General features: G+C 28.1%; 1 protein-coding gene across 8 annotated transcripts in view; it reads right to left on the bottom strand.

The window, feature by feature from the left end:
• The window catches only part of LOC107446668 (A-type potassium channel modulatory protein KCNIP1-like), a 196,523-nt gene that overhangs the window by 125,379 nt on the left and 57,966 nt on the right, over window positions 1-13,178 (bottom strand). For 2 of the 8 annotated variants that reach the window (XM_071187428.1, XM_071187432.1), the window contains 2 exons: window positions 11,927-12,007; window positions 3,150-3,227 (listed from right to left, as the gene is read on the bottom strand). In XM_071187428.1, the coding sequence (XP_071043529.1) occupies window positions 3,150-3,227; window positions 11,927-12,007 (159 nt within the window). The remainder of the gene's footprint in view (window positions 1-3,149; window positions 3,228-11,926; window positions 12,008-13,178) is intronic. The other 6 variants (XM_071187429.1, XM_071187433.1, XM_071187430.1 and 3 more) reach the window with 3 other exon arrangements.

The following is a 13,178-nucleotide window of genomic DNA, read 5'->3' as shown; positions in this document are numbered from 1 at the left end:
ATAAAAAATAAATACCTTTTCTTACCTGAAAACGGGATGTAATTTTTCTTACCTAAAAATGTAATTATTCTTTAAATGCAACTTTTCTTACTTTATTTGAAAAATGAATACTTACGTTGCAATTCCCAAATTGTATGTATTATTTATCTCACGCAGCAACAATTCAGAGAAATTAGCATATGAACATATGCATATGCCTCATTTAAGTCATTTAAGTATGAAAAAAATTAATTAAATCAAAATTAATATTACATTAAATAAACACTAAAAAATAAAGTATTCCATCTAAATTTTTACAAAAATAAGAAATCAATCAATATGCTTCAAAATAGTTTAGCATATCCAAGAAAATACCTTCAAAAAATTATCTGGTAAGTTTGTTCTTTAGTATTAGAGAAAAATAACATAAATATGGTGCACTGCAAAAAGTTCTGGAAAAAATTCCTGTAAAAAATATTAGCACTCCAAGTGCAGAATCTGTAAAATGCATTTTCTCCAGAAACCCATTTTTACCGTAATATTGTCAACCCTAATTTTTACAGTACTATTTATTTAGTTACAGTGATTTAGCAATTTGAGAGTAAAAATCACTGTAAAAATTACGATATATCACACTTTTTGTTCCATAAAATTTCACAGAAAAATGGATTTTATTGTTAAATGTACCGTCACCCTGATGGCCTGTACTCTTTACCGTAATTTTATTCGGAATTTTTTACAATGTAGTTTTTCGCAAGTAAAAATCGCAATTGTTTTAAGAACACGTCTGGTTCTGAAATGCTTTATATACTTTGCAGTAAATAATATATGCTAGCAGCCAATCACAATCAAAAGCGCGATTTGTGCACAGTCTCTTAAATAGAAATAAACGATATTATTCTTCAGAGTTAGGCTACATTTTACATTCAAGGAAAAGAAATTTACTTCAAAATTAATTTTGTTCTAATAATTTGCTCTTAAATCTTGCTGATTAACTATAATGCTTAAAATTTATTTAAAAAGTTATAGCGCAAAATAAGAGGCAAAAACTTGATTTCTATGAGAAATATTACATGATATATAATATGGTTATCTCATAGACAAAAACTCCGCCATTTATTTAGGTTTAAAGCATATAACTGCATATGGTATTTTAATGTCGGCTGAAATTTCATTTCAGATATTTAATATTCGGGACACATTTCAAATTAGCAAATACTGCTTTGTCCAGAACTAATAATCTTCTGATTTAAATATTTTATGCAAGGAAATTATTATTTGCTCGATTACTCACTCAATTGCATAAATTATCAAATGTAAGTGTTGTTATTGATATCTCCCAGGATCACTTGATAATTATGAAATGATAAATCACGCATATAATAATTACCAGCTTAAGTAACGACTCACAATTTACAGAACTTCAAAGCTATTCCTTATATGAAGCTAAACATAGTATAATAAATTTGAATTATTTATTAACTATAACTTTTATACAATTTTGAATATAATCATTAATATTACATGCTACCAGAAATGATTATTAAAGAGTCATTTCTTATTAATTCTGTACATCATTATTAATTGGAAATGTATCAAACTAACGTAAAAAAACTCCTTTTTAAGGAAAGAATTCAATTTTATAATTTTTTTTAAGTGTTAATAAATTAATAAATACTCACCAAGTAAGACCTTTAAACTTTTTTTGTGTTTGTGTATATATTTCTTACCTATAGTCAAACATTGGCCCCGTCATTGGCGTAACCAAAGTCACAGGGATCATAATCCCCTATGTACACTGTTAAAAAAGGAACTCAATGTTTCACCCTATAATAGGTTCCAGTTTAACTGCGAACAATATAATAATTAACATATTGCGACTTTGTAACAAATTAGTGTTGTTTTCGGAAGCATTGTTGCAGTTAAGCGTTGAACTAAATCTAGTGTTATTCTTTAGATAATCTTTTAGCGAGACGTTATCCCAAGTTCCAAGTGTGATAGTAAACAAAAGTTTAGGTAAAAGATTGAACAAAGCATAGTAATTTTTAGACAAATTTTAAGGCGAGAGGTTAAACTAAGTTTTAGATTTTGCTGTATTTACCTTCATGAGAATGATTGGACTAAAGTTAAAAATGGAGTTTGATGAGTAATTGAATCAAGTTTAAACTTTAATTCAGCACACGTGCAAATATTTTGATTTATGTTTTTATTATATGCGTGTGTGAATGCCGATATCCAATGAATTTTACACTGCAAAAAATTCCGGATCAAAAAAAAGTATTGACACCTCAACTGCAGTATCCGTTATATCATTTTACAGTTAAATCCATTTTCACCGTAAATTAAATTTTATCCTAAAATCCATTCTTACCATATAATCCACATTTAAATTTCACCGTAAAATTTTATATCATAATTATCACTGTAATATTTATTTAATTACAGTGATTCAGTTATTTTACCGTAAATATTATTGTAAAACTTACTGTTTACCATATTTTTTGTTATGTAATATTTCACTGTAAAAAAAATGGATTTTAAGTTAGAATGTACCGCCACCCTGAGTGCCGGTTCTTTTTACCGTAGTTTTTTTTTCACAATGTGGTATAATTTTTGCGTCAATTCTTCCACACGATACTCATCAATTATTCAAGTATGGACCGGGAGTGCTTGGTTGGTAGGGCACTGGGCCGATGTCCAAGAAGTCGTGGGCTCAATCCCCACCGAACGAAGACTCCCCGTGTAGTAAATGGTGACTGATGCACGAGTTTCCTTTTGTAGGAGCTTCCTTTTCGAGTCTCAAAGTCCTCCATGCTCCCATAACAAATCATGGAAGTACTTATCCAGGAGTTTCCTTGTCTTCTGGATTGGTTCAAAATTACAAAGCTACGGAGTTGAACATTAATAGTCGTAAACCCAAAATTTTGTCGGCTGTTCAACGACGATTATAAAATAAAATAAAAATTATTCAAGTATATTATTCAATTATTTTTTCCATCAACTATTTGAGAAGTTTTTCTTACTATGAACATTTTCGAGCATAACAATAAGCGTGCAAGAGTGCAAGCAACACTGTTGTGGTATACAAAACACGATGCGTCACGGTAAAGCAAGTGTTGGTGACACATATTGCATGGTGTTACGTGACACGAGAACTAAAATTAACATACCCAAAGATGAGAAAAGAGAACCAAAACTGTTTTTTCGTTGCTTGGATGAAACAGTTAAACTTCGGATGGCATATGTAACTGAAAAAAGAATTGTTTCTTAATAATATTTTCTCATATCTGGCGGACCAGAAAGGCTTTACATTTAAAAATTTTCTTGAGATATCTATTTGATTTAATGTTTAAGAGTTAAAAATGATATTCAAAAATATTTAGAACGTCAGATTTCGCTGTAATAGACTTTTGGCTAAATACACTGCACAGAACAATAAAATTATATTGTAAGTCTTGTATAAAATTACGGTACAAGCATTTTTTGTGCATAAAATAGAGGAATAAATCATACGAATGGATTGGCCAGCTTGTTCTCCGGACATGAACCAATCGGGACACTCTAGGCAAACAAATTACTGGACCCCTACCACCCCTACAAACTCTCCAAGAACTGGAAAGAGCTCTTCTGGAGGAACGGGACAGAATACCCTAGCCCCTCATTAATAGCCTCATTGACTCGATGCCTCAAAGGTGGTCAACGTTGATGGCCGTCCGGTAAAACCATATCCCCTACTAAAAATGAATTTCTTTTAAGGAAACACTTTTTTATTTGTTTTCTCATTGTACAAATTGTGTTTTTTTTTTGCTCTCTTGTACCCAAATGCTCAATAAGACGCATTTTTTCTGCCAAGCAAATGTCATTTTAATCTCATGTAGCTCCTACTAAGTTTGACGATAATGCAACAATCATTCAAACAATTCACCAGGTGCAAGATCAACCCACAGCCTCAATATCCATTAATTGTTTTGAGCAGTGCATGTAAAAATATTATTGCTCTATTTTTTTGTAACACTCACCAGACGTAACAATAAAAAATAATTAGGAAGATAGTTTTTTAGTGATGCCTTAGTACATAAAATGATTTTTCGAATATTTTTATCGAACATTTTTATTTATATTCGAATTCGAATATTTTTATTTATATATTTTTATTTATATATTTCCCTTTATCCTTCTTTTAGTATTACATGTCACAACAGCCTTTAAAAATATTTATCATTTGATGATAGTAATATATAAATTTTGATAACGTGTGGAATGATTTTGGAAGCAAAATCTGTTTTCTTTAATATTAAATAAACTTGCTGTACTTGCTAAAAAACTAAACTGAACACATATACATTAAAGTACTTTCAGTACTGAGAAAAAAAGTATGATCAAGACTACCAGAATATGGTCAAATTTATCTTGTTCTTGGCTCTTTGGAAACACCAAAAATCTCAGTAATTTTTATCGAAACGCTTTGGTAATGATTTTGGTAAAATTAATAATGAAATATGGTTTTATAATTTGTGATGAAATTTGGTAAATGCAGTAAAACTTGGTAATGTTATCACAATACCTTAGAGCATGGCAAAAAGACCATTTAATTGGTAAATTTACTTTTCAGTGTTGTATTTTTAACTAAATGTGGGATAATAAGAACTATAATTTTGAAAATCAGAATTTCCAATAAAATGAAATTCTGCTTTTCAAAAATAGACAAACGGAAAATTTGCCAAATAAATATCTTAAATACTGCATATATGGGTTTTACAACGAGAATTATGCTTTTTTTACAATATATGTTATTACCATAGACTACGATATTTTTACCAGAATTTTTTTCTCTGTAAGGAAAGTTTTCAAGACACAAGAGATTGGATAACTTATCAAATAATTAATATTTTGTTTACGTAGCAATTTTTCATTTATGATTGAGTACAATATTAACCATCATTAAATAATATGGATAATACATCTTTAACATTGAAATTAATAACATTCAGATGTCATGAAATAGTTTTTTATTAAAATAAAGTGAAAATGAGCTTGCAAAAAGTCTTTCACAGCGCAATGAGATGGTGTGATGTCAATAAATTCCTCCTAAAAACAAACTCACTATATTTGAAAAGTGCAGGACATGACAAGGAGATATGCAGTACAAAGTTAGAAGAAAAAACATTGCTTTAATTCAATCAAACGCATTGCGAATGTTACCTGTAAAGTTAGAAATAGAGCTTTTATATCTCTCATCTAACATTGCTTAAATTCAATCAAACGCATTGCGAATGTTACCTGTAAAGTTAGAAATAGAGCTTTTATATCTCTCATCTAACATTGCTTTAATTCAATCAAACGCATTGCAAATGTTGCCTGCAAAATTAGAAATAGAGCTTTTATGTCTCTCATCTAACATTGCCTTAATTCAATCAAACGTATTGCGAATGTTACCTCTAAAGTTAGAAAAAGAGCTTTTATATCTCGCATCTAATACTGCTAAAATACAAACTTGAAAAGACAGGAGTAGAATCTGTCGGTAAATGAAGCGGTGGCATAAAAATAACACAATAATGATGAAATACACTGCTTTTTTTGCGTTGCAGCTTCGGTCAAAACGCATGTTCATACTCGTACAGTGAAAAAAAATTCCGGATCAACTTACGATAACTTTTCACCGTAAAATCCATTTTTACTGGAACATATAGTGGAACAAAAAATACTGATATGTCATAATTTTTACAGTAATTATTACAGTAAAATCACCGAATCACTCGAATTAAATATTTATACTACTGTATATATATTACTGTAAAAATTGTGGCGTAATATTTTACCAAAATTTTTTTCGGTAAAATAGATGGGTACATATGACGCACCCGCAAATTCTTTGCTCCGTAACATGTTCCGGTAAAAATGGATTTTACAATTAAGAGTTCCGGGATCCGAAGTAGTACCCAGGTACCACGCCAGATTTTTTGTTTTGTAACATGTTCCTGTGAAACGGGATGTTTTGGTAAAATGTCCCGGTACCCTGAGTGCCGGTACTTTATACCACAATTTGACTCGGAATTTTTTTACAATTTTAGTGATAAAATAGTATTTATGCTGAGCATCATAAAAATGGGAATAAATGACATGTTTATTTCTGCGTGCAGTCATCAATCCAAATCTAAATAATAAAAATATATTAATTTAATTCAAGTATATATATTTTTATTTTTTTACAAGCTTTGTTAAAAATTCTTTGAGAGTCTGTATAATAATGGTCATACAAGTTAAATGAAGAAAAATTATATTGCCTTTGGAGACCTGGTTGCTTTTTTGATAATCTTTCCCCGTAAATTTACATAGAAATTTTCCCATTAAAGAAAACAAAATGATTGAATATTGACTGTGTATTACTTCTTATAGAATATCAATCATACCATTTCAAGATAAATTGTATATTATTACCTTACTTTTCCTATATTTGAAGGTTACCGTGCAGCGGGGGCTACTTTGTGCAAATTCGAATTTGGCATTTTTCAAGTGCTGCTATTCAGTATTATGTTTATTTCACGTTAAAAATGTGTAGAATTTGAAGATAGAAGTCTCTTCTATTACTACAAACATTATTCGAATTTTAAAACAATCTCAGAGAGTGTTTCGTTCATCCAATGTCAACAACTTTCCGAGGACGTCGGATGTCGAAAAGTGCGCGTGGAAACTTTAGCTGTGAAATGCAAAGACGTTGATAAAACAATTGTCGTAAGTGCAAAATTTTTTATTTATATATTAATAAACAATTATATCATGTTAGCGTTAAAAAAATTTGAAAATTAATAACAAATAAACGGAAAATGAAAAAAAATGCACTTTGGGGCTACTTTGTGCAAAGTTTCATTCGTTTTTTTTTTCGACAGAAAAATGGTCAGACGTTATAAAAAAATACCTGGAACGAGAAACTACCGTGATTACACTTTAGAAAAGCTGCAACAATGTTTGCAAGCAGTTGTTGGTGGTATGTCGATTGCAGAAGCTTCTCGGAAGTACAAAATCCACAGAAATACTATCTCTAATAAAATTCACAAGAAACACGTGAAACTTCCTGGTAAACTATTATTTTTCTTCTACAAAGATTTTTCTAATGACTTAATCAAACGATTTAACACATAAAAATATATTTTATAGGACATCGGGTAATTTTGACAGAAACTGAAGAGCAAGTTCTGTCATGTTCATTCAAGGATGTTATGTTCAAATTTAACAATATTATAAATGTTAATGAATATGTAATAATTATTATTTTTAAAATTTCATCCATTTCAATGTTTAAAAATGTATATGGTTTCCTTTTGTTTAAACTCAAATGTTTTGAAATAAACATTCTTTTTAAGAAAAAATTCTTCAAAAAAAATGGTTTTTTAACGCTGAAAATTATTTTCAAACTAATATCTTTACATATCTTGATGTTTTTGTCTTTAAAAATGTCAACAATTAACTTTTTTAACAATTTTATATCAATATTTTACTAAAAACATGATTATTAAACTGAATTCCTATCGCTGCACAAAGTAGCCCCATTTGGGGGCTACTTTGTGCAAGGTATGTTTTGACTTATTATTCGTAAATATTACATACAAATAATGCCAATATTGATCAAATTCACTCGTCTGAGTCCAGTTATGAATATAATATCGATAAATTTTACTAAAGTTTGAATTAACATAGTTTTTTTACATGTCAAAGTTCAAAAGCTGCGAAATCCTGCACAAAGTAGCCCCGAATGACGGTACATTTAACAATAAAGCTATTTCAAGGAAAAAGTAACAATTTATACTACTCGTATAAGGAATATTTTTTATTAATATGAATAAAAATCAAACATAAACATAAATAAAAATCAAAATACCTTTTTTATTAACTATTCTTATTTTTTGCAATTTTTCTCTTGTCTTAAAATATATGCTATGTTAAAACATATCTTTAAATCAAGAACTGTATAATGTTATTTATGTTGTGAGAATAACTAAAATGTGAGAAAAACTATAGAGAGAATTTTGAAACATAAGAAGTTTCGAAAGCCATTCACTTGACAGTTCTTACTTATGTGAAGAGTGAATAATATACCTTTTCATTTTTTTTAGTGTTAAAAAAACTGTACACGTGTCTTAAAAATAGCCTTTTTAACTGAAAGCTTACAACGGAAAGAAGATAGTTCTTATGACTGGCAGCCCACAAGAATGTTTTCCAGATAAGTTGCAACTGTTTTAAAGAAAAAATGAATGCCATAAATCTTTAACTGATTGTTTCTCCTGGTGGTTTAAGCTTTCACAAATAATTGACAGTATTTCTCTTTTCCAAAAGAATGATTGTTTTTTCTCTAAAAGATGATTTATGTGCCTCAAAGTAAAGCAATATTCAGTTGAGATTTGCATAGTTTTTGTAGAAATTTCAAAACTCTTTTGACAGAATAAAGTGCTTATTTGAGACAAAATATTTACATGCTGGACTATGGCATATGGGATTTTAATAAGTTATGTTCATTGTCATTGTTTGTTATAAATAAACGAAAATTTAAAAAAAAATAGAAGGATGTACCAATATGAGTAATTAATAGTAATGGGTAGGGAGATAAAAATATTTTTACAATTAAAATTTTCTCAGAGTTTATATGAAATTAGAACTTATGCATGAAAATGAAATAAATATTTATTATAAGCATTCTAGCTTTATTTAATGAACAATGGGCTTTTAAAATCTTTAAAAAAATGCTCTTTTCTTTTTAATATATTTTTATACTCTTAGATAATAGAAGTCAAACTTTTTTTGTCTTATATAAGCTGTTTCATGTGCCAATTTTCATTAAAAAACGATGGAAATTTAGTAACATATTAAATAATATAGCCTTTTAATTTCATGTAATAATGCAAAACAATTTTCTTAATTATTTTCAAAATGCTTATTAACAAATAAAGACTAGAATAAATGTGACATGAAATTATTATATAACTTATGATTTATAACGAAACGTTTTCTTTAAAAAAGGACTTTTTCGACAATTTTTCATTTTAAATAGCGTTTTGTGCAACCTTTAACATATTCTTTTAAAACTATTTTAAGTAATGTTTGTAGTAATACTTTTTGTGGCCAAATTTTTAAAACAGATTATGTTATTGTTATAAAAAATGTAAAAGCCAGAAATTTTTCATAAGGTTTAAAAAAACAATATAGTTTAAATAATACCTCATTATTTTCTTTATATTTTTAATACATCAGATTAGCTGTAGACATATATTAGTCACAAGAATTAGACTTATGGCATTTAAAAAGTTTTAAAAATTATTTTAAAAATTATTAACATTTCCTTAAAAGTTTATTTCATAAATTATAAATCTGCCTGACATAAAATGCCTTACGACTATGCACATTTTTTGGATTTAAATCATATCTTAAGATTTGGTAACTAATAAACTATTTTAATAAAAAACTTTTTAACAAATTAACTATTCTATTTGTAATTAACTATTAAACTATTAGGATCAAATACTACTTTCCTGAATTCTCTTAAAAATAAATTAACTTTCAAATAAACTTTTGTTAAAAAATTTAGCACGGAAAAGTCAATTTACTTCACAATTAAGTTGCCCATTTTTAAGCGAGTTTCTCGATATTGGTTTGGGATTCACACTGTGCGTTAAATATTTCTTTTCCCTTCATCAAGATTTCCAAAATATTTAAGCAAAGTTAATTGTTCTAAATTCACCTTCTAATACTTCTTTTACACTTGATATCGATTATACGATCAAAATTTGGTTAAAATACGGGGTCTGTAAATCGAATAATGCATATAATTTAAAAGAAATAAAATTTATGTATAGTTATTTAATAGAACTTTTAGATGAATTTAAAATTAAAAGTTTTTTCAGTACCATTGCTAAAATTTTCAAATTCAATAACTAATTAAATGGTATTCAGGTTTCAAAAAATGATTTTTTTAGGTATTTTACTTTCCTTTATCTGAAGGATACTTTTCATGCTGCTAAAAATAACTTTAGTTTTTTATTCTTATTTTGCCTGATCAATGAATTTTATGAAAATTTTTCAATTTTCGTAACAGAAAAGGCGTTAAAGTGTGTTAGTACCAAAAAGGTGCACTGTAAACAATTCCAGATCAAATTACATTAAGAAGTATCGGCACTTTGCATCATCCGTAAAAACTATTTTTACAGTAAAATCCACTTTTACCGTAAAATACCGCAATTTTTCAGTAACATGTAGATAATTAGAGTAATTTGTTTAATTACTGTAAAAATAATGGTTTATCAGATTATTTGCTCCATAAAATGTTCTGGTAAAGATGCATTTTACGGTAGAAAGTAGCGTCAACCTGAGTACCGGTACTTTTTACTGTAATTTGATCCGGAATTTTTTACTGTGTAAGCACAGCTTTAATAGATATTATTTAAAAATAGTACCTTAACGACAGTAGATTAAACTTGTTTTATCAACTTATTTTTATAGAGGAAACGTTTTCCTACAGAAGATTTCAAAGATTATGTAATTATTTACCTTATGCCTGAATCTTCATACATGGGAATAATATTGAAGAATAAACATGCTTATAATCCGACAAAACATTTGGAAAATAATAATTTCTTTCTTTTCTAGTTTTTGCTAAACACTTTTAAGACACAGATCTGAAAGTCTTTCTTTATTTAACCTATACCATTAAATGAAAAATTAATATTTATATTTTTTCTAGCATTTTTACTTTTAGCAACGATTTATTTGTCACGTAAAAGGTTTTGTTTTAACATTTTTGTACATTGTTTTATCATAACAGCAAACGTTTTATTTTTGCACCATAAATTTATGTTATTGATTTCAGTTAACACTATTCCTATTATATATATAACACATTAATAAAAATCCTAATAACAAGCATTTATTACCTGATTACAGACAATTATATCTTAAAAATTTCAAAAGTACAGATCATAAGAGTAGATCGATGAATAAATAAACTACGACGATATTACACCAAGCTGTTACTTTATTTTACCAACCTTAAATACCTTTTGGTTACCATCTGGCTTTAAATCCTGCTCTCATTTTTCTCAACATGGACTTCGCAAGATGCTGATAAGTGGTTTGTAGCAATTGAAAATTTAGAATTGAACAATTCATTTTGCAATTGTAAGAGACAGGGTGCTTGTAGTTCAAGATGTCAAATGGCTCTTTCATATGAGAAATACCGATTATGATTGGTATTTGGGGATTGCGGAGGATAATACAACAAAATGAACGATGTTAATAGAGTTTTATAACATCTGAGATAATGAATAAATAGGTTTGATTACTAGTAGTTGTTTCATTACTAATAGTTTTCAATCCCGTGAGACAGAATGGTTATGCTTGTAGATGTGGGATGGCTGTTTAAACTTCCATAAATTTTTAATTCAGTTGGAATGTGGAGATTGTGTAGACAATTCCAAAAAAGTGAATGATTCGAATTGATCATTTGTAGAATCCGAGACTAAGGTTCGATAATAGGATTTTAAAATCGTTTGAGACTGGATAGTTATAAATATAGATGACGAATGGTTCTTTCAACTTCATACCAGAAATTCTCAATAAATTTGATATCTGGAGGACGTGGGGGTTAATAGCCCCTTTCATATTTTTTTTAACCTGAAATATAGAGAGACTCATTATATTATTGGCAAGCAATAATGTTTAGGCATGGTGTCTTTTTCCTAGTGTAAATATACACATTAAATTAAAGTCCTGAAGTAATGATTACTTTAAGCTAGTTCTTTAGGAATTACACTGTGACATAATAGCTTATTTGCATAAAACAGTTATTTGAAAATAAAGAAGTGGCTGCTCGCTGGATTCATGGGCATTCAAAAATTTTACTAGAAATATCATCATATATTTTGAGTTCAGTAGCTATTTTTTAAGGAATAAAAAAACTTACTTTTATCCGTCCAACATTTAACACTCTTTGTTTCCTGGGAATCTTCTTCAATTTTTCCCAACTCTTTTAAACTTTCATCTGCTGAATAAAAGTATAATATTTAAACAAAACAAAAATATTATAATTATACACAATGGAAAAAAAACATTAAATCTTCATATAATCAATGACATAGAAGGTTTTCTCAATACAGAAGCTTTCAAGTGATTGGAAAATAATTGTTGATAGAAAAGCTTTTAATGAATTACAAAATAACTGTAGCCCTTAACAGTAAAATAGTTTCTAATAACATATGAATCATTTCTTTTTTTCCACTTTGAATGTACAGCATTAATTAAGTAAGGCCATTAAATACCTGCTGTCACAGTTTAGTGGACTAGATGAAATCTCTCTCGAAATGTCAAAGGGATGAAATAAATAATGAAGCTCAACATTATTTTCTAGAGATAGATGTCTAGAATGTGGACAAATTAATTGTTGAAATTGTATAAATAGTTGTAAATATACTACATTTCTAAGATTAAGCGTCTTTGGCACGTTACTAAAATGAGATTTCAAATTAATGAAAATATATTGATTTGAAACATGTGTATGATTTTAATTCATATTTGTCAATTCAATAGTAATTGTAATGTCAGGAACTTAAATATTAAATATTTATTCGTTTCATATTCAATGCATTAGCACATTTATTAACTCCTATGAATGATGGAAAAGTAAAAAAAAAAGTCATATTTTATCAAAATGTTAATAGGGTAATAAGATGCATATTAGTTTATTATAATCAGTGTATTAGAACATTCATAATATTTATGATATTCATTGTATTAGAACCCTTATGAAATCTTTTGAATAATTGAAAAGTAAGAAAAATAAGACGCAAATTGTATAAAAATGTTAATAGATTAATGAGATGAAAAATAATTTAAAACATGAAATAAAGTTACAAGATGAAAGTAGATTTTAGATTTAGATTAGATACTAATAGGGGCAAAAACAAATGAGGCTATAATATGCGAATGAGGTAATAAGATAAAAAGGGGGAAGGGTGAAAAACAGTCATATTGAGTAACGAGATGCATCTTGAATAATAATAAGATAGATAAGTTAGGAAAGGAAGCATACATGTGTGAGTAATTTGATCAGCATGAGACTGCTTTCAAAAATTTAAACACCTTACTGCGTGCAGTATGTGACATTCTATTTCATCTTGTCCTTCTGACTATGCGTAAATATATATATATATATATAT

This window comes from Parasteatoda tepidariorum, chromosome X1 (assembly GCF_043381705.1).
Source record: "Parasteatoda tepidariorum isolate YZ-2023 chromosome X1, CAS_Ptep_4.0, whole genome shotgun sequence".
Taxonomy (NCBI): Eukaryota; Metazoa; Arthropoda; class Arachnida; order Araneae; family Theridiidae; genus Parasteatoda; species Parasteatoda tepidariorum.
Note: the sequence above shows the minus strand (reverse complement) of the source record. Positions and strands in the feature narration are given on the sequence as shown.